At 34.7% G+C, this 18,573-nt stretch overlaps 1 protein-coding gene and 1 long non-coding RNA gene across 3 annotated transcripts; one reads left to right on the top strand and one right to left on the bottom strand.

Moving 5' to 3' along the window:
- Window positions 1-1,551: 1,551 nt before the first annotated feature.
- LOC145559561 (uncharacterized) lies at window positions 1,552-2,897 on the bottom strand. The gene is made up of 3 exons (XR_014092770.1): window positions 2,519-2,897; window positions 2,003-2,081; window positions 1,552-1,566 (listed from the first exon to the last, which is right to left on the bottom strand). It is a non-coding gene; the product is annotated as an uncharacterized LOC145559561 (long non-coding RNA).
- A 1,714-nt stretch (window positions 2,898-4,611) lies between these two features.
- Window positions 4,612-7,149, top strand: LOC145559559 (uncharacterized). 2 transcript variants are annotated; one of them, XM_081620972.1, is made up of 3 exons: window positions 4,612-4,699; window positions 4,921-5,975; window positions 6,039-7,149. In XM_081620972.1, the coding sequence occupies exons 2-3, from the start codon at window positions 4,947-4,949 to the stop codon at window positions 6,828-6,830; spliced, it is 1,821 nt and encodes a 606-aa protein (XP_081477098.1). In that variant the 5' UTR covers window positions 4,612-4,699; window positions 4,921-4,946; the 3' UTR covers window positions 6,831-7,149. The 2 variants fall into 2 exon arrangements, with proteins under 2 accessions (XP_081477098.1, XP_081477097.1); XM_081620971.1 differs by having other exon boundaries at window positions 4,629-5,975.
- Window positions 7,150-18,573: the final 11,424 nt, after the last annotated feature.

Below are 18,573 nucleotides of genomic sequence, written 5' to 3'. Positions count from 1 at the left end.
ACTTATTATTAAATAAGTGTTCCACCAGACAATAATCAAGAGCTTCTAAATATAATCGAGGTAATTTTTCACTAAAAGCACAAGAATTACTTTTCATAAATGGCGTAACAAACACTACACTCTGACCACCAATTTCACCACAGTCCAAAGAACACAAACTTTTATTCGTTCTTCTGACTGAACCACCTCTACCACCACCATCTCCACCACCACCATCTCCACCACCTCCACCATCTCCACCATCTTGTAGGGTAGACTTTGATGAAGTACTTGCATCAACTTTAAGTAACTCATCCACTGACTTCATTTTTATAAACTCATCAATTAAGCCATCAATAAGCTTATGATAATGCGGGTTAGACAAAAGTTGTTGTGTTTGAGATAACTCAATAGAATCTGCATCCAAAGAAACAGAATGTTCAACAAAACGACTATGCACCAACCGTTGCAAAGTACTAAAACAATTAGAATTCGCAGATGAAAACAGCTCCATGTTCCTTTTCATATAAAGAAACGCCTCATGCAAATCCTACACATTAACAAACAATTATATCAGACCAAGAACAAATGTTTTATTAAAGAAAAAAAAAAAAAAAAAAACATACATCAGTTGCAGCACTTTTGATCTCAGAATCAGTTAATACTCCTTCAGGCAAATCAAAAGTCACACATCTTCTATCATCATCAATAAGAACCGCACCAACTTCACCCTTACTTAAGTTGTTAACATTCAAATCAACACACTTAGCAGAAACTAGATAAGTCAATTCATTCAAAACCCCCTGACCAAATCCACCAGCCTTCAACTCCAAGGACACCCTGTTTCTCACTTTTTTATCTGTCCAGTGTTGGATAAGAGGAATAGTGGAGTTCTCTACTACACCTTGGAAATTCAAACGATGAAAATACATAATCTTAAGCAACAACAAACATCCACTAATACTATCTTTAGCCTCAGAATTTTTGTAACTAACAACAGAATTCATCAACTTTCTCAAAACAAATGAACACCAATCAAGATTTTTAATCTGATCAACATCATCCACAGCATTAACTAACCCAAAATTAACAGTCCTATTAGCGGTAGGGACAAGCATAATACTAAGAGCATGCATAACAAATAACCTCTTAAATTCATCACCTCCATCCACCAACTCCTTGATCCTAGTTTCTAATCTAGCCAAAGGTATCAACTCCTTAACACCAACATCAAAAGAAGCTCTCCATTTATTTTTCAATGCACTATCATCTTGAGATTGACCTTTGTAACTACCCTTCATTTCAGGAACCTCACGACCTTCTACCTTAGGCAAACCAAAAACATCACACACATCATCCTTAGTCACAACAAACTCCTTACCATCAGCTACACAAAACATACAAGTATATCAATTAAAACTCTCAACAAGCCAAGGAAGTATACCTCCAACCATACTCTCCACACGTAAAGACAACAAACCACCAAATCCAACCTATTCTACATCTTTTTTTTGAGTCGGAGAAAGCCCACTTATAACCTTAACTAATGAAGAAGGTCTACAACGACATGTAATTTTCCTATCAGGCCTGAAAAAACAAAAAAAAGATGCTTACCATTCAAAAATAATAATAACATACTTATATACTGAAATTTTAGTTATCATATAAAATTAAACATGAATTATGAACATTTATCCAATTTTTATACTTATTCTCACAAAAGTGACAATCATAATCACAAAAAATGATACTCATGAGAGTCATGACACTCATTACATGGATATAATATTCAAAAAAGTGATTACTATCAAAATTTTCACAAAATGATACTTGCACTCACAAAAGTGACATTGATAAATACAAAAGTGAAAGATATACTCACAAAAGTAACACTTAATATATTGACACAAAAATCACATAAAAACAGTCCTATTAATCAAAGTTACCTATACTCTTACAAAAGTCACAATGCCATTCACAAAAGTATAGCAAATATACAATATTCTAAAACATAAAATCTTACTCGTCATCCTCTTTTTCATGCCTCTTCCTTTTATTTCCCTTGGATGTACTTCCTTCACCTTTCAACATCTTTTTTCTTCCTGCATCCATTTTATTTACCGCTTTTTGAGCTCTACTATAACGAAAAACTTTGATAGATCCTACCAATTAATTTAAAAAAAAAACATCACAACAGAAATTTTGACAAAATTTGACAAGATTGTACCAGGCAACACAAAAAGATAAACATATCCACCATGTTTGCCACACTAAAATCAAATGCAGCATTTAATTTATATTAAATTGTAAACGAAAATAGTAGCAAAATACCTAAAATTCATACACAAAATGCTTTCATCAATTGTACTACTATGAACATGCAATTTTTCATTTGGACATTTTTACAAACACCTAGCAGGCAATTCTCAAAATAAACCTAATCTAAGCAAAAGCAACTGATTAAAACGCACAACTAAACAAACATAGCACAAATTGTACAAAAAAAAAATAAATTGCGAAAATGAGAACAAACACTAACCTAGAGCAACATTATCATCACCAGAAACCTTCTTCTTCACCATTGCAAAAACTACAAAAATCCAAAACAACGAAACCCTAAAAATCGAAACACTTCAAAATTGAATAAAATGAAATAAAATTGAGTAAACAAACCTGAAATTAGCAACAATCAACTTCAAAGTGAAGAAATTAAAGATCGAAAAGAGAGAAATTCAAGTAGCAACGCCTAAAGCAAGAGAAGAAGAGAACGAGAGGAGAGAGAAAAAAAACCAGAGAAAGAGAAACAGGAAAGAGAAGAAGAAAGAGAAAATAAGAAATTTTTTGGTTCTTTAAATTTACACGTGTGAGCCCAAATTGAGCAGCCCAATTTGCACTTGTTTGCTGTGATTTTCAGTAAATTAGTGAAAACCCGGTTTTATTAAAAGTTTGTCCTCTCCTTTATTCTAGGGTTATAATTTCTCCATAATCAACCAATTTCTGCAAAAATCATGGCAACTTCTTCTATACATTCAAAATATACAGAATACTATAGAAAACTTTGATATTAACATAGTCAATTTCGATCTGAACCATGAAGCTCAAATCGAAAGCTACTTGATCATCTATTTGATTTTGATCAAATTGTGCAAATTTATAGATCATTGTTTGATTTGTCAAATATAGAAAACTTGTATCATCATCCCATTCAATTCGGACTTGAACAAGAAGATGAAACTGTTGTAGATGTAGAACAAACTCTTATTGAAGTTAAGGATCAGAATGATCAACATGTAATTGGAGCTACAAGAGAGGGGGGGGGGGGGGGGGGTGGGGGGGCTGGCTGGCAGAGGCCCAGCCCGTGTAGCCCAAACTCGCAACCTTTAATTTTACTAATTTGGCCCTTGTAGTTTTTTAGTACATATGCTGATGATTTCATTTATATGATATCGAAATTCTGGTGGCTTAGCGGTAGTTGGGCTTATATTGTAGGCCTAAGGTTTGACTAAGTTATAGTACCTTTTTTCTTTTCTTTTTTAAAGTGTCTCCAAAATCTTCTTCATAAATCCAAGGATATTAGATCTTTCATTTAATTTTTTCCTCTATTTTTTGCCCAAATTCTATACTAAATTTATTCCACTTTTCTATAAGTGATTTATCTTTTCATTTCTTCAATCTTTTATTTGTAATCAATTGGGTATTGATTTCATTTTATTTTATTTTATAAATTACGCCTTTATTTTATAAAACTCAAATGTTACTTTTGTCTATTTGTTATTACTCTATAGATCGTCTTCCAAAAAAAAAAAAAAAAAAAAACCACTCTATAGATCACTTTTTTTTTTTTTTTTTTTTTTTTTTTTTTTTTTTAATTTTTTTTAATAATACAAAACTCTTAATTTTTAAAGTTAGTGATTGATAGTCAACAAGTGGATTAACACTAGTTTTATACATATATCGATATACGTAGTATATAGGAAAAGTAATTGCCAATAATTTTAATATGTAATCTATTATTGATATTGATTTTAATATGAAAAATCATACATTGCGATTTAGAAAAAAAAAATTATTATAATAGCAAACTATATATTTATACTCGGTGTATTGAGCCGTCGGCCCCCCTAGCTTAAAAATCCTGGATCCGCCCCTGCATGTAATACAAGCTCAAGGTATTATGCGATATACGATATATATGCGAATTATGCGATTGGTTTTAGAATTTGATAATGTGATTAAAGCGATTATGCAATTATAGCCAACACAAAAAAAATATAATTAGCCAACAAATGAAATATATCAGCTACACATGAAACATATTAGCCAACAAGTAAAATATATCAACCAACATATGAAACAATAAGCCAATAAGTAAAGACTATTGGTTTGAAATAACGTCAAAACTAAACTTATGAGAATGAATTCCTAGCCGTTGATATTATTTAGATCAAACGGTTGTCATGACATAGTGTGTGTCATGGTTATTTAGATTTTTTATTTTTTTATTTTTATTTTTTTTAAAGAATTTAGATTATTAGATACACATAGATTTTTACTCATTAATCCCCTTGAGAGTAAAAGTTTTTTTCACTTTTACCAACCAACCAAAAAAAAAAAAAAAAAAAAAAAGAGTTTTTCACTAACAGTGTATGTGGCTCTCTATCTCTTCCTTCCATTGAAGCGCCTTCTAAGCTTTTTCGCCTCTATTGAAGTAGCTTCTCAGGTAAGATTCTTATTATTGATTTTTTAAATCATCGTATATCAATTGATCAATTTAGAGGTTTTAGTTTTACATCATCGTTAATTTGATTGTCAATATCGCCAATTTAGGGTTTGGATTATTGACCTCTTCGGATGCTTAATTGTTGCACTTTTTGAACCACTTTAATCATTTAGACTAAATTTAATGTTAAGAGTAATAATTTTGCTGTTATTATTGTTAAGGGCCACTTTGTTTTGTATCGTTTGCTATGACTGATTTGTTCGACATGGAAGAGGATAAGACGATGGTTTCCAGAGATGCATTTTCTGAGAGAATGAGGGATTCGTTGTTTTCTATACTCGATGATGATTGGTATAAATGGCATCGTGTGGATGTTAGATCTGAACCAGTGGTTGAGATTTTATCTGTGACTCTCCGAAACAATAACATGTGTAGCAGCAAGGGTTCGTGGGAGATTTTTGGTAAAATTTATGTTTATGATATTACAAGTCATCACAGATGTGATATTTATGACCGTGACGAAGAATATGATGAGCCAGAGATAATCCCTTTGGATGTTGGTGGTACCTTAAGCCTCACAGGACCCGATGATATAATGTCAATGGAGAAACCTGTGATTGGTTTTGATATTCGCGACAAGGTTACAGGTGAAACCATCATATGTGAGAGTGCTCCTTTGTTAAAGACAGTTGATACCGCGAAACAACAAAATCATCTGTTTGAACAATTCAAGAAAATTATAGTTCATGGCACTAGTTGTTCAGCTGAGGTGGAGTACCTCGCACTTACTTTTGCTGTTTTTGTCCCTATCGAGGTTCGACTCTTTAAGCAACAAGTGGAGGGAAGTGGGAACAACAAGCTACAAGAGGATAAACTAGACGAACTTGAGGTTTATGGGACCGTTTCAGCAAGTTATGGTCTTTATTATTCTGAGAGTAAATATAATCGCATTATGCTTTATGAGATTACTGAGGATTCTAATGATTCTGAATTGGTGACACTGGGATCTCCTATTACCCTGTCTAGATCTGTGGTTGCTGTGCCTGCGTATTCATCCCTCACTATCCAAGTAGAGTTATGGAATCGTGCTACCAAGGTGCTAATTGTCCAAGGAAGCTATAAGGTTGAAACTTGCAACGAATGGGATCATAAAATTATTACTGGTCTAAATTGTGTAAATGCTGACGTGATTGTTGATTGGGAGGAACCATTTCTGCTGAGTCGACCGGCTGCCAAAAAAGATGAAGTACAATGGGGGATTCACTTTCATTTTTGGGTATATTTGTCTACAATTTGCTTTTTTTAGTTACCTATCTAATGTTGCTCCTTTTGTGTTTAGGCACCTCATGCAGTAGAGGTATTTTCAATCTTTATCGGCCGCCAAAACGATGAACAATTGAGTCTTTATGGGATGGTTACTTTTGATGGCTCTCGGGGTCAAAAATGTCTTTTCAAAAGAGATAAGAATGATCCCTATGTTTTGCCTCCTGGCAGCAGTTTGTTACCTCTAAAAGGCCCTGATGACACTCTGATACCTGCGGATACATTTTCGATGTCTGTTGAGCTTGAGGATGTTGATGGTCGTGTGTCAATCAAAGGGTTTGTGCCCTCGAGTGTTCAACTTGATAAACATAAGAAAGCTTGGTTTAATCGCCTTTTGTGTGGGGTTGTTAAAGGTAGGCATGAGCGTAGTTTTGCTGCTATTCATTACACAGTCCTTTCTCATGCATTGAAGGCTACACTAAAGGTTCATTTCTTTTTCAAAGGTAAACTTTCTTCTGATGATTTTTGCAAAATACATGGGAGTCTGGTTGCTTTGTATGATAAATATGGGTGTAAAACACCTTATGAGAAATTATATTATCGGAATGTTCTTTTTGAGAGGCTTGAAGATAATCCATTGGAATTGCCATGCATGAATTTTGATGTCGATCTTTGGAGACATGCGGTTGCTGTTCCGCACAATTGCTCTTTGCAGATTGAAATAGATTTGAGTTGTCAATCAATAAGTTTCATTGAACGTTTAAAGGAGACTAAACGATTTCAAATTAGTCCCCGTGTTTGTGATGATGTGATCATTGAAAGAGCTGAAGTTGGCATCATAATCAATGTAGAATGGAGTCAAGCATAATGTAGTTTATATGTAGCTTTATTGTTCCTTCTTAGCCTTGTAGCAACCAATATCAATGTCGGATCTAAGATTTGGATAATGGGGGTACGAAATTAAGTTTAGTAAATTTTTTTTTTACAAAATACAAAGTAATATTAACTAAATTTTGAGTTAATAAACCATTTAACTATTGTATTAGTATATGTGTGTATTATGCACCCTATCTTCTGACAACAAGGCTTATAATTGAGTAACGAAATATCTTTTTAAAAAGAGATTGTCTAAGCAAGTACAAGTTGGAAAAAATAAACAATATTACGTAAGAGACCTGTTATTTCAATAGCGCTATTGTGGAATATATATAATCTAAGAGACCGCCTAAGACCAGTTTTAAAATAGGCGGTCTCTTATAATTTAATACTTATACAAAAAAAAAAAAGGCAATGATTAGGTTGTTGTGGTAGGTAATAGTATCTAAGAGACCGTCTATTAGATCAGGCAATCTCTATTTGTATTTTTTTTTTTTTTTTTTTTTTTTTTTTTTGCGAAATGGGAGTACAGTTGTAACTCTATGTATCCCCTAGATCCGCCACTGACCAATATTATTGTCTATTATCTTTCTCACATTAGAATTATTTTGGCTACATTTCCTGTGTGTTTTTGTAGATTGAGTTTTTATCTAACTAGTTCATGGTTTTATGTACAAGGTTGTGTACCACTACTGTCTCTCTCTCTTTATTTTTTATTTATTTATTTATTTTTTATTGACAGAACCTGTAACATTTAGATTATATCAAAATAGCCTCTTTGTCATATGGGCAGTCCTCCATCCAAAGTGGAATGTTTACCTAGGGAATGAGCTACCTTATTACATAGTCTTGACTGAAAACAAAACAACAAAAATCACAGACACTACTACTACTATATGTAAAACCCTTATTAATATGGGAAGTCCTACTGTAGCTTATCTGCAGTGTTCTTCTTAAAATGCCCTTAGGTACACTTTATTTTTTATGTGAACTCCTCCTGGCTTTCCTCCGGTCCATTGACCGTCGCACTTAAAACACAAACCCTTTGTTTTCTTATCTTGAAATTTCTCGCTCAGTCAGCCTCCGTACTTCGCCGCTGAAACGAGAGGAGCTAGGGTTAGTTCGATTTTGGTTGGTGATGGGTGGGTGGTTTACTGACGCTATAGAGCTTTGTGAGGTTGGGTTGGTTTGGGAGTTAAAAGGTGGGTTGGTTTCAATTGGATTATATTGTGAGGTTGGGTTGATTTGGGAGTTATAAGACTGTGTGTTGTGTAGGATTGGTTGGCCAGCTCCAAGTAGAATAGGGTCCAAACTTGGAAAATGCTCCACTAGGGTTCTTCAAGTGGTTGATCCGATTTCTCTCTTCCACCCGGATCGCAAGATCCATGGTATCCTCAAGGGTCCACGGGTTTAACATCCGTAACTCCGCCTTTATCTCCTCCTTGAGTCCGTTCACGAAGTGACTCTTCATGATACTCTTCGGGATGTCAAGTAAAGGTGAAGCCCTCTCTATGAACAAGCGTCGGTACTCCACCACCATTGTCGTTTGCACCACAGCGAGCCACTGCTCGTGGAGGCGGCCAGCATTAATGGGCCGGAATTGGGTTGGAATTCGCCCCTTGAGATCCTCCTAGCCTATGAATGGTCGACGACGGCTTTCTCATTGGTGCTACCGTAATGCGTCGCCGTTCATAGCCACCACAGCAGCCCGGAGTTTCTCCACCTTCGATAAGCGGTAAAATTGGAAATATTGCTCACTCCGGAGTATCCACCCATTAGGGTCAAATCCGTCGGGGATTGGCATATCGAGCTTCCTGTATTTCCAATTTCCCCATCCTTCTTGATTGTCGTCGTGGTTCCGATACCCTTCACCGGCACCAGGATCCCAAGTGCCGAATCTGAGGCCGTTGAAACCACTACCACTGAGCGGCATCCTGTGGTAGAATCACCTGCACCCAGCGGTGGTTCCCTGAAACCACTAGCACCCAGTGACTGCTGCATTTCCTCGTCCACCGTGATCGGTGTTTTCCCTCTGCCCTCCAAGGTCGCCATCTTTCCTCTAATCTCATCACAAATTTGTCTTGGTTGTTCTTCATAAGTGCGTTTTGTTGGTTCTGTTCATCTCTGAACCGGTTCCCACGACCTTCAATTTTCTGGATTGCTTCGTCTATGGCAGCCATGTTCTTGTGGTTGGACTCTTCAATGGCTTCTCTATTTTTGCGGGCCGCCTCTTCTTGATTCTTGTTGAATCTCTTCGTTAAAGTGTTTTGAATGGCTTCCATTCCTTCACGAATCGTCGTCATCAAGATGTGTTGAATGGAGTTCTCTCCATCCCCTACCTTGTCGATGATATCCTCTAAACGCTCCTCGAGGGCTGCAACTCGTTCCACGGTTACTGTCGGCGCCGTTGGAGGCATGTCGGCTCTGATACCAACTGCAACGAACTAGCGTAGTGCGATAAAATAAAATGGACGGAAGGTTGTTTTGGATACATTAAGCTTAAAGCTTGCGTACATTCGTTAATGGCTTTAGGCCATCACTCTCCAAGAACTCACTACAATAATATTCTGCTTAAACTTCTCCATTCTAGACTACTATTTATACTACTACTGCATTGCATAAGTTGGCAACAAGGCCTTAATTATTACAAGTTCTACTCTTGTCCTCTTTCCACTTTAGCACACTACAAACAAATAGCCTAAAGTTGCTTGTCTACTGCTTACAGTCCTCTGTCTCTCCTTGCGGTGGCCACGGTTTGTTGTTGTTGTTGTTGTTGTTGGTCTGCTCATGCTGCCTTCTCTAACACCTGCTATAGGTGAGTGTCACGGGTGGTGGTGGGAGTGGGTTCATTGCACTGAGGATGCTAAGAATGTTGATTGGTTTGTAATTTTAGATGATGGCTTGATCATCCGATGTCCAATAGTACCTTGGGAATTAGTTGTTGAGAAAGGCAAGCTTGTTTTTCAATATTTGGGTATGGACACTTAACTCAGACTTCTTGTTTATGATATGCTAGACTGTAATGTTTTGCATTCTTTTTGACTTCTGTTTGAGACTTGACATAAGTTGTGGTAAAGTCCATCACTAGAATGTGTAGATAATTAAGATATTGTATTGAGCTAACCTGAAATGTCTAAAGAATGAGAGGCAGAGAAAAGTAGAGTCAGATATGTTTTTTGTGTGTGGAGAGAAATCATATGTTTTGAAACACAAGATTGTTATGGATATTGAACGAAATAATGGTTGTTTGGTTCACTTAATTAAGGTATAAGGTATGGGTTTAGAATGGTTTAAATACATATTTTATGTTTGTTTTATGATTTTAAAAGTTTCAAATTCATACCTCAAACCCAAAGGTATGGGGTTTAGAAATCTTTTTTTTTTTTTTTTTTTTGGGAGGGGGGGGGGGGGGGGGGCTGGGGCTGGAGAGGTGGGTTTCGCTCATTTCCATACTTTTAGGTATCAAATAAGGCTCTGTTCTCTTCACCTTAAAAAAAAATAATACTAAGTAAAAATAATTTCAGTTCAGTAAAAATAAGTCCAGTTCGGTAAAATTCAATTTTCTTAAAGAAGAATTATAATAAAAAATCAGTAAAAATAATTTAAGTTCAGTAAAAATAATTTAAGTTCAGTAAAAATAATTTCAGTTCAGTAAAAATAATTTCAGTTCAGTTAAATTAAGTTCAGTTCAGTAAAAATAATTTCAGTTCAGTAAAAATAATTTCAGTTCAGCAAAATTAAGGTGAATCAAACAGGGCCTAAAAGAAAAAAAAAATTGTATTCCATAATCATACCAAACATATGGTATTAAGAATCAAGTTCCAAACCCATACCATCATGGTTTCATTCTTGATTCAACCCGCATACCAGTTTCCGAACCAAACGCCCCCTAAATAGTGTTCGTATTGATTTTGAGTGGATAGGTATGGTTGAGTTTGTGATAATTTTAAGTAAACTGAATTATTTTTGGAAAATTGAAAAAGAGTTATCCCCCCTTTGCTTGGTCTTCGGAAACAATCTCACCTTCGATTATTCTAGAAATAATCCCACCTTTAACGTCAATCTTCTTGTAACAGGCCTTTTGACCTGCTACCTTAAGAAACGAACAGATAAATGTGGTTCTCGCAAGATCAAATTGTTCCAAACTGACTATAAATAATTCCATGTTTGTAGCACTGTCAAAACGGTTTGACAGTTCGGTTTCGGTTCGGTTTGAAATCGGTTCGGTATTTAATCGGGTCGGTTTGGAATCGGTTTAATTGTCTCACGGGTTGGTTTTGGTTCGGTTTAAATAGTTATCAGTTCGATTCGGTTTCGGTTTATTCTTAAGCGGTTTTAATTCGGTTCGGGTTGTAAACAGTCCGGGTAGTAAACGGTTCGGTGCAGACGGGTTGCGGTTTGTTAACGGTGCGGTGTAAACGGTTTTTATCCCGGTTCAAACAGTTTCGGGTTGGAAACGGTTTCGAGTTAGAAACAGTTCGGTTCTTTTTTGGTTCAGTTTATAACTCGTTCCGTTTTTTTTCGGTTCAGTTTATAACTGATTCGGTTCTTTTTCGGTTTCGTTTATAACTGGTTCGGTTTTTCGATGGTTTAACCACTTTAACGTTATTCATATCGGTTCCATTTCAAGTTTACTAAATTACGGTTCGGGTCGGTTTTCGGTTTCAAAAAATAAATTGTTTATCGAGTTGTTTGGATTCGGGCAGTTAAATGGTTTTGGTTTGAAATTTGATAGTACTTGCTAACCTTTTGCGTTCACAAGTTTTATATAAAGTCGCGAATCATTTCATATTTAGGCATCATATTATAAACAAATTCTCATTGATTTTATAAATACATATTATGTTCTGTTTCAAGTTTAGTCATACTGATCTTACTAGTTTATTACGAAGTAGATTATAAGAGTTAGTGTATTAATGTATTATTGTTTTACAATTAGGTTATTATATGCTTCTTATTTAATCATTTATATACTACGCATAGTATCATAATCATGATTTGATGAGTTCTTGTGAAATGGAAATTTGCAATTTGGTAATTCGATACTTGATTAGTCAACAAGACTGATAATTATGACTCGTTTATCATTATATATTTTCATGAAATTATGAAGATATTACAAAGTGCTTTGATTTGTATAATGAAAGAAAACACTAATGACTGATTAACAAGGTAATATTGATTATCCTTAAGACCTTAATGAATGATTTGCCTTGATATTTTTTAAAAAATATTCTAAGATTTCTAATATTTAATCCATTTAATTATATTCCCGTAAAAAAAAAAAATCCATTTATTTATATAAAAAAGTTTGTAAACGGTTCGATTTAGAAGCGGTGTGGTTCATAAACGATTTGGTTTATAACCAGTTCGGTTTACAATCAGTTCGGTTTTTAAATGGTTCGGTGCAAACGGGTAGCAGTTTGCTAACGGTTCGGTGTAAGCGGTTTTTTTGCCAGTTTAAACGGTTTCGGGTTGGAACCGGTTTCGGGTTAGATACGGTTCGGTTCTTTTTCGGTTCGGTTTTCTTTCAGTTCGGTTTGTTAACGGGTTTGGTTCTTATACGGTTTAACATTATTCGGATCGATTCGGTTTCGGGTTTACTAAAATACGGTCCGGGTCGGTTTTCGGTTTTAAAAAAATCGGTTTTTAATCGGTTCGGTTCCCATTTGGGTCGGGCGGTTTCGGGCAGTTAAACGATTTCGGTTTGAAATTTGACAACACTACATGTTTGAGATCCCATGCTTTAACTTCTTATCTTTGTCATGTTTCTCTTCTGAATTTTTTCACTCCCTTCTTTTTCAGCACGGCACTTTCATTGATCATAATTTGAAATTTGTGATTGAGTCGATGTGAGATTGTGATGCTCTTGCCTTATATTAGCTGCCGAATTTGTAGGTACCATTGCTTAATCAGCATTAGATTCCATGATTAGAATTAAGCTACTGTACTACTCCCTCCGTTTATTTTTATGGTAAAGACTAGAATAGACCCGGTCTATAATAACTTATTGTAGAGTCAACCTTCTAGTATACCATATGAATGTGATTATATCATACGAAATGTGATTATATTACTACAAAAGTGATTATATCATCTGAAACTGTTATGTAAATGTATCACTCAAAAAGTGAATTTATCATTATAAAAAGTATCAAATAGTAAATTACATTAGTCAAAAGATGATTTTTAAATTTTATCATCCTAAAGATAATTATATAATCTCATTAAATAATTTACTATGAGATTATATAATTCTAAATATGACTCACAAAAAGATAATTATATCATCTAAAAATAAAACAGTGCGTTTCTGGTGCGGCAGGGTACCAAATCAGCAAATGACAAAGTAACCCCCCCAGACAAAGTAACCCCAAGACAAAAGTAACCCCTGACTGACTTAGTAACCCTTGACCAAGTAACCTCTGACTGACCTAGTAACCCCTGATCTAGTAACCACTAACTAACCTAGTAACCCCAAGTAACCCCCGACCTAGTAACCCCTAGCAACCCCAAGTAACCCCTAAATGACCTAGTAACCCCCGACCTAGTAACCCCAAGTAACCCCTGACCGCCGACCTAGTAACCCCAAGTAACCCCTGACCGCCGACCTAGTAACCCCTGACCGGATCTAGTAACCCCTTACCCACCACCAACAAAAAACTACCACCAACAACCACCACCAACGAACCACTACCAACCTAAACCACCAACGAAACCAGATATAGAACCCAGAACCACGAAACCACCACTACCCATCCACAAAACCACCACTACCCACCCACGAAACCACCACTATACACGAAAACAATTTGTTTTTCGTTCTTCAATTAAACAAAAAATTAAGTAATAAAATTTAACAACTTACAAGTTATATAATCAAAATCTTCAGCAAATAAGCTTGAATTAAACATTAAATTCGTAGAAAATAAATTTCCAAAAGTAAACCATTAATGAAGTTTCAAGAAATTTGGGCTAAGAAGATGACACCAACAATGAAGTTTAAAGAAAAAAGAGGAGAGAGGAATAAAATTGGGGGAAAAGGAAAATATTGTAGAAGAAAAGAGGAGAGAGAAATAAAATTGGGGGAAAAAGAAAAATGTTGCAGAAGATAGAAGAAGAAAAGAGGAGAGAGAAGAAGAATTATATATATATATATATAGGGGAAGACTCTTGTGAGAATTTTTCTTATGTGAGAATTTTTCATATGTGAGAACACTCTTTATGTTCTAAATTTTTACTCGTATGTTCTAAATTTTAAATCTGATGTTCTAAACTATTCCTTAGGTGTTCTAAATTAAATCAAATGTTCTAATTTAGTACTCACATGTTCTAAACCATAAATTAGTTAAGTTTGATGTCATAAATTTTAAATAACTTGTTCCAAAATTTTAACTTATATGTTCTAAATTTTAAAACGTGTGTTCTAAGATTTTTAATTATATGTTCCAGATTTTAAAACGTATGTTCTATTTATTTTTTTACACGTATGTTCTAAATTTTTTACTCACACTTTCTATATTCTATATCAGTTTGTTCTAAATTTTTATTCACATGTTCATAATCTTAAGTCAGATGTTCTAAATTTTACTCATATGTTTAAAATTTCATAAAGCAAATTTTTTAAATTTTTAATCACTTGTTCTAATTCTAAAATCAGATGTTCTAAACATATTAGTCACACAAATGTTCTAATTTATTACTCATATGTTCAGAATTTTAATTTGAGTCACATGTTCTAAATTTTAACTCGCATGTTCTAAATTTTTACTCACATGTTCTAAAATTTTACTCACATGTTCTAAATTTTAAATCAGTTCTCATATAAGTATGAATTCTCACATATGGACCTATTCTCACCGGATCCCTCCCCTATATATATATATATATATATATATATATATATATATATAAGGCTGACCGCACCATACGGCCAGCCGTATATGAAACTTTGTGAAAATGTGATTATATCATCCAGAATGTGATTATATTATTTGAAAGTGTCAAATTTTGGGTCTACAATAATTTATTATAGACCGAGTCCATACAAGACCAACTATATTTTTATTTGCATCAATTTCCCTTTTGGAGTGTTTTTATTTTATTTTATTATTTTTTAAAATTGTATCATTTCTATATATTGTAACTTTATACTATATTTTATCATTTCTCTCTTACTTTAAATCCTACTCAACTTATTTTATCATTTCTCTCTCTTATATGGTGCCCACTAAAATAATAAAAATATCTATCATCTCTTACATATTTTTTTCTTTCTTGGTCTCCATCTCACTTTTATTGTAATAATTTATTCACCCACTCATAATATTATATGACTCTACTAAAACTTTGTATAATTCAAAGTGATGCAAAAAAAAAAAAAAAAAAAAAAAAAAGTATCATGTTTTAAAATTCAAGAGATATATCATCTCATTCTTTGTTCGTAGATAATTCACGTTCAAAGTGGCCTCGATCTAACAGTTTGATTATGTTTTTACTTATTTATACGTAGTATTTTTCATACGGCGTTATGCTACATTTTTTTTAGTTAATCAATTTTCATGTTTCAATGCTGTTTCTGTCTGTATCCGATTGCCCGAGAGTCCGAACCCGAGATCCTGATACTCCTATACGCAAGCTGAGAACCTACACAATGAACAGAAGTCAACTAGCCCTGGGGTGATCCGGGGATAACCACTCCGATGATAAAGTTAGAATGTGTTTAAGAGAAGGTAAGTAAGAGAGAGAAAGTAGAGAGAGAGAGAGAGAGAGTAATAAATGCTTACCATTTAGTGAAGCTTAATCTACTATTTATAATAAATTTCATGACAGGTGGCTACAAGGCATGCAAGACTTTTCTCGCCAAGTGTCAATGATAAAACTACCACGTGCCAAGTATCGAAAAGCCAATATGACCGATATGTCTGCTTTATGGAACATATCAGCCCTTGTCACATATCATCCCATACAACTAGCCCCCCAAGTGAGGACATTGGATAATTGATCGACGTTCTCACTTTAGTATATTGGTTAAATTTTGGCTACGTTTTGTTTGCATTATTCAATGTTATGTTATGTTCAGGCTTTCTTTTCCTAATACTGAAATGTGATATTAATTGATTTGGCATAATACTATATTTCTTGTACTCTGTCGAGTATATTTGGTAAAATATTTATTGTAATGTTTGGGGATTTCAAAAAACTCCGTTTTCCCCCCAAGTGACCTTGTGTATAGATAAGACACAAGGTCTACTTAATAAAAGAACTGGGAGCGAAAAAACTCCGTTTTCCCCCCAAGTGACCTTGTGTATCGATAAGACACAAGGTCTACTTAATAAAAGAACTGGGAGCGAAAAAACTCCGTTTTCCCCCAGGTGACCTTGTGTACCGATAAGACACAAGGTCTACTAATAAAAAACTGGGAGAGAAAAAACTCCGTTTTCCCTTAGGTGACCCTGTGTACCGATAAGACACAAGGTCTACTTAATAAAAGAACTAGGAGTGAAAAAACTCCGTTTTCCCCCTAAGTGACCTTGTGTACCGATAAGACACAAGGTCTACTTAATAAAAGAACTGGGAGCGAAAAAACTCCGTTTTCCCCCCAGGTGACCTTGTGTACCGATAAAACACAAGGTCTACTTAATAAAAGAACTGACAAAACGTAGTCGTTTAGGAGATTAATCGTTTGCTAGGTTTTAGTAAAATAAGCGGGAAATATGCATTGAGGCTAGACACGTGTTGCCAATCTAATGGTTTTATATTTAAACTTTACAAATTTTCCTAGCCATCGGATTTCTGACTCAACCGTCACATCAGTTTCTTCTTTTTTTTTTTTTTAAAAAAATTTTCCCTTTACTTTTATATTTCATTCTCGATTATAAACAAAAGTAAAAAACGGTTCAAAAGAGAGATTTTCAGAGAAAAGGGATTTCATCTAAACTTCCATCACTGCCATAGCAGAGTAATCGCCGGTCTTTCAGTTCGTCACTAAAGCAAAATCGAAGTTCTGCACCGTTGGCGAATAGCTTTAAGGTATTTACAGATTCTAATTACTATATATATATTTTCTTAAAGGATTTGCATGCTTCGTAATTCGATTTTTTTTACTCTTTAAAATTCTAAATTAAGACATTAGATGTCCAATAGTAGTATTGAGGAAGAACTTCCTTCCCTTAGCACTGTTAGGCATCGTCTTATTAGACAATCGTTGGGGAAGGACCTTGGCCGATCTGGAGGGACTGCCTCTTCCCTTTCTGACAATATTGACGATCCATTTCAGCCGTTATCGCTAGAAGAACAAAAGAAAGCTTTTTATTGTCACAAATTGCTAGCCGACTGTGAGAAGGCTACTCGCCCTATTAACCCCTGTATTCCGGAAGACATTGAAATTCTTGATATCGAACCAGTTAACGTCCGCTATCACCTGAGGAGTTTTGATAATACATGCTTTGATCAATAAGGTTCAAACGTCGGGAGTATTGGCGTAAGTACTACTTCTATGCCGAGAATGAAGCAAACAAGTTATCAGCCCGAAGTTGCCGCCAGAGAAGCTGCGGAATCAAGCAAAAAACCTTGGCAAGGTGTAGGCGTCGTTCGAAGTGCGCCTAAATAAAAGCATGTTGTGAATATGCTTGGCACTCTTAGGAAGTGGGAATTGACGTATACGATTAGGGACAAGGAAAGTAGGGAGCCGCCAACAAGTTTTTAAGGAACTTGTAAATCGTTCACGGATCATAAAAGACAACCACGAATAAAGGGACAACGAAGGCAACAACGATTGACCCGTGAAGGTTACACCCCATTCATAATCCATGAGATTACTAACTCCATATGGTTCGGAACCACAAAAGGAGGATCGGGGATGATGATACGAAGTGAATCATGGAGTCACATTCGCCCGTATTGGCCTCTACTCGATTCTTATAGTGAAAAGTGATTCCTGCGATCTCAAAGGCATACAAACAAAATATTCAATTTGCTCCAAACTATTATTATGCTAAATTGGTTGAATATTAATGCAACACATTACTCTAAAATATTGTGATCACTTGATTAAACAACAAGATTAAAAAGGAACCTAAACCGGTTGTCCAAATTATCTTATTAGGCGTGATTTCCAATTACATATTTCCTTTAAACATGCAATATGGTGATCATAACAATAATAGAATAAACATTAATATTGGAAGCAATTCAAAAGTAATAATGTTAGTCAAATCAAATATAAAATTAACCTAATCATAATACTAGCAATATTAAAATAAAATAAGAGTAATTAAATTAATTAATTACTCACATTCTGCGCGTTCCTTTAAATTGCTACATCATGAATAACAGGTAGTAACTTTAATAAAAAAAATATAAAGCAAATGAAAATTAAATTAGAGTAGAGTTGATTTGGTCCAAACCCTCAATCAATTATACCTTTCACGCCTTGGTTTAAGTATAGAACTTTAGGTATTGTATGAATGAACTCCTTAGAGTGCTTAATTAGGGGAAGTATTTTGAGAGAATAGGGTGGCTAGTATTTAGGCTAAAAAGGGAGAAGAGAATTATTTTATGATCAAGCTTGTTGATGATTGGAAAAGAGGAGATATGACCTCTATTTATAGGGAAAAAAAAAGGGTCGAAGAATCAAGAAAAGATCGAGTTCGAATCGGATTAAAACTCTTGCGATAGACAGCAGTTTTTGCGGTTTTTGTTTTTATCATATCTTTTGATCCAGAAATCGGAAT

The sequence above is a fragment of the Chenopodium album genome, chromosome 9 (assembly GCF_948465745.1).
Source record: "Chenopodium album chromosome 9, dcCheAlbu1.1, whole genome shotgun sequence".
In the NCBI taxonomy this organism is placed as follows: Eukaryota; Viridiplantae; Streptophyta; class Magnoliopsida; order Caryophyllales; family Amaranthaceae; genus Chenopodium; species Chenopodium album.
Note: the sequence above shows the minus strand (reverse complement) of the source record. Positions and strands in the feature narration are given on the sequence as shown.

Bases quoted from the DNA above. Each gene is read 5' to 3' on its own strand.
- LOC145559559 (XM_081620972.1), top strand. From the start codon at position 4,947: ATGACTGATTTGTTCGACATGGAAGAGGATAAGACGATGGTTTCCAGA. The intron at 5,976-6,038 runs GTATATTTGTCT...TTTTGTGTTTAG, and splicing joins GGATTCACTTTCATTTTTGG to GCACCTCATGCAGTAGAGGT.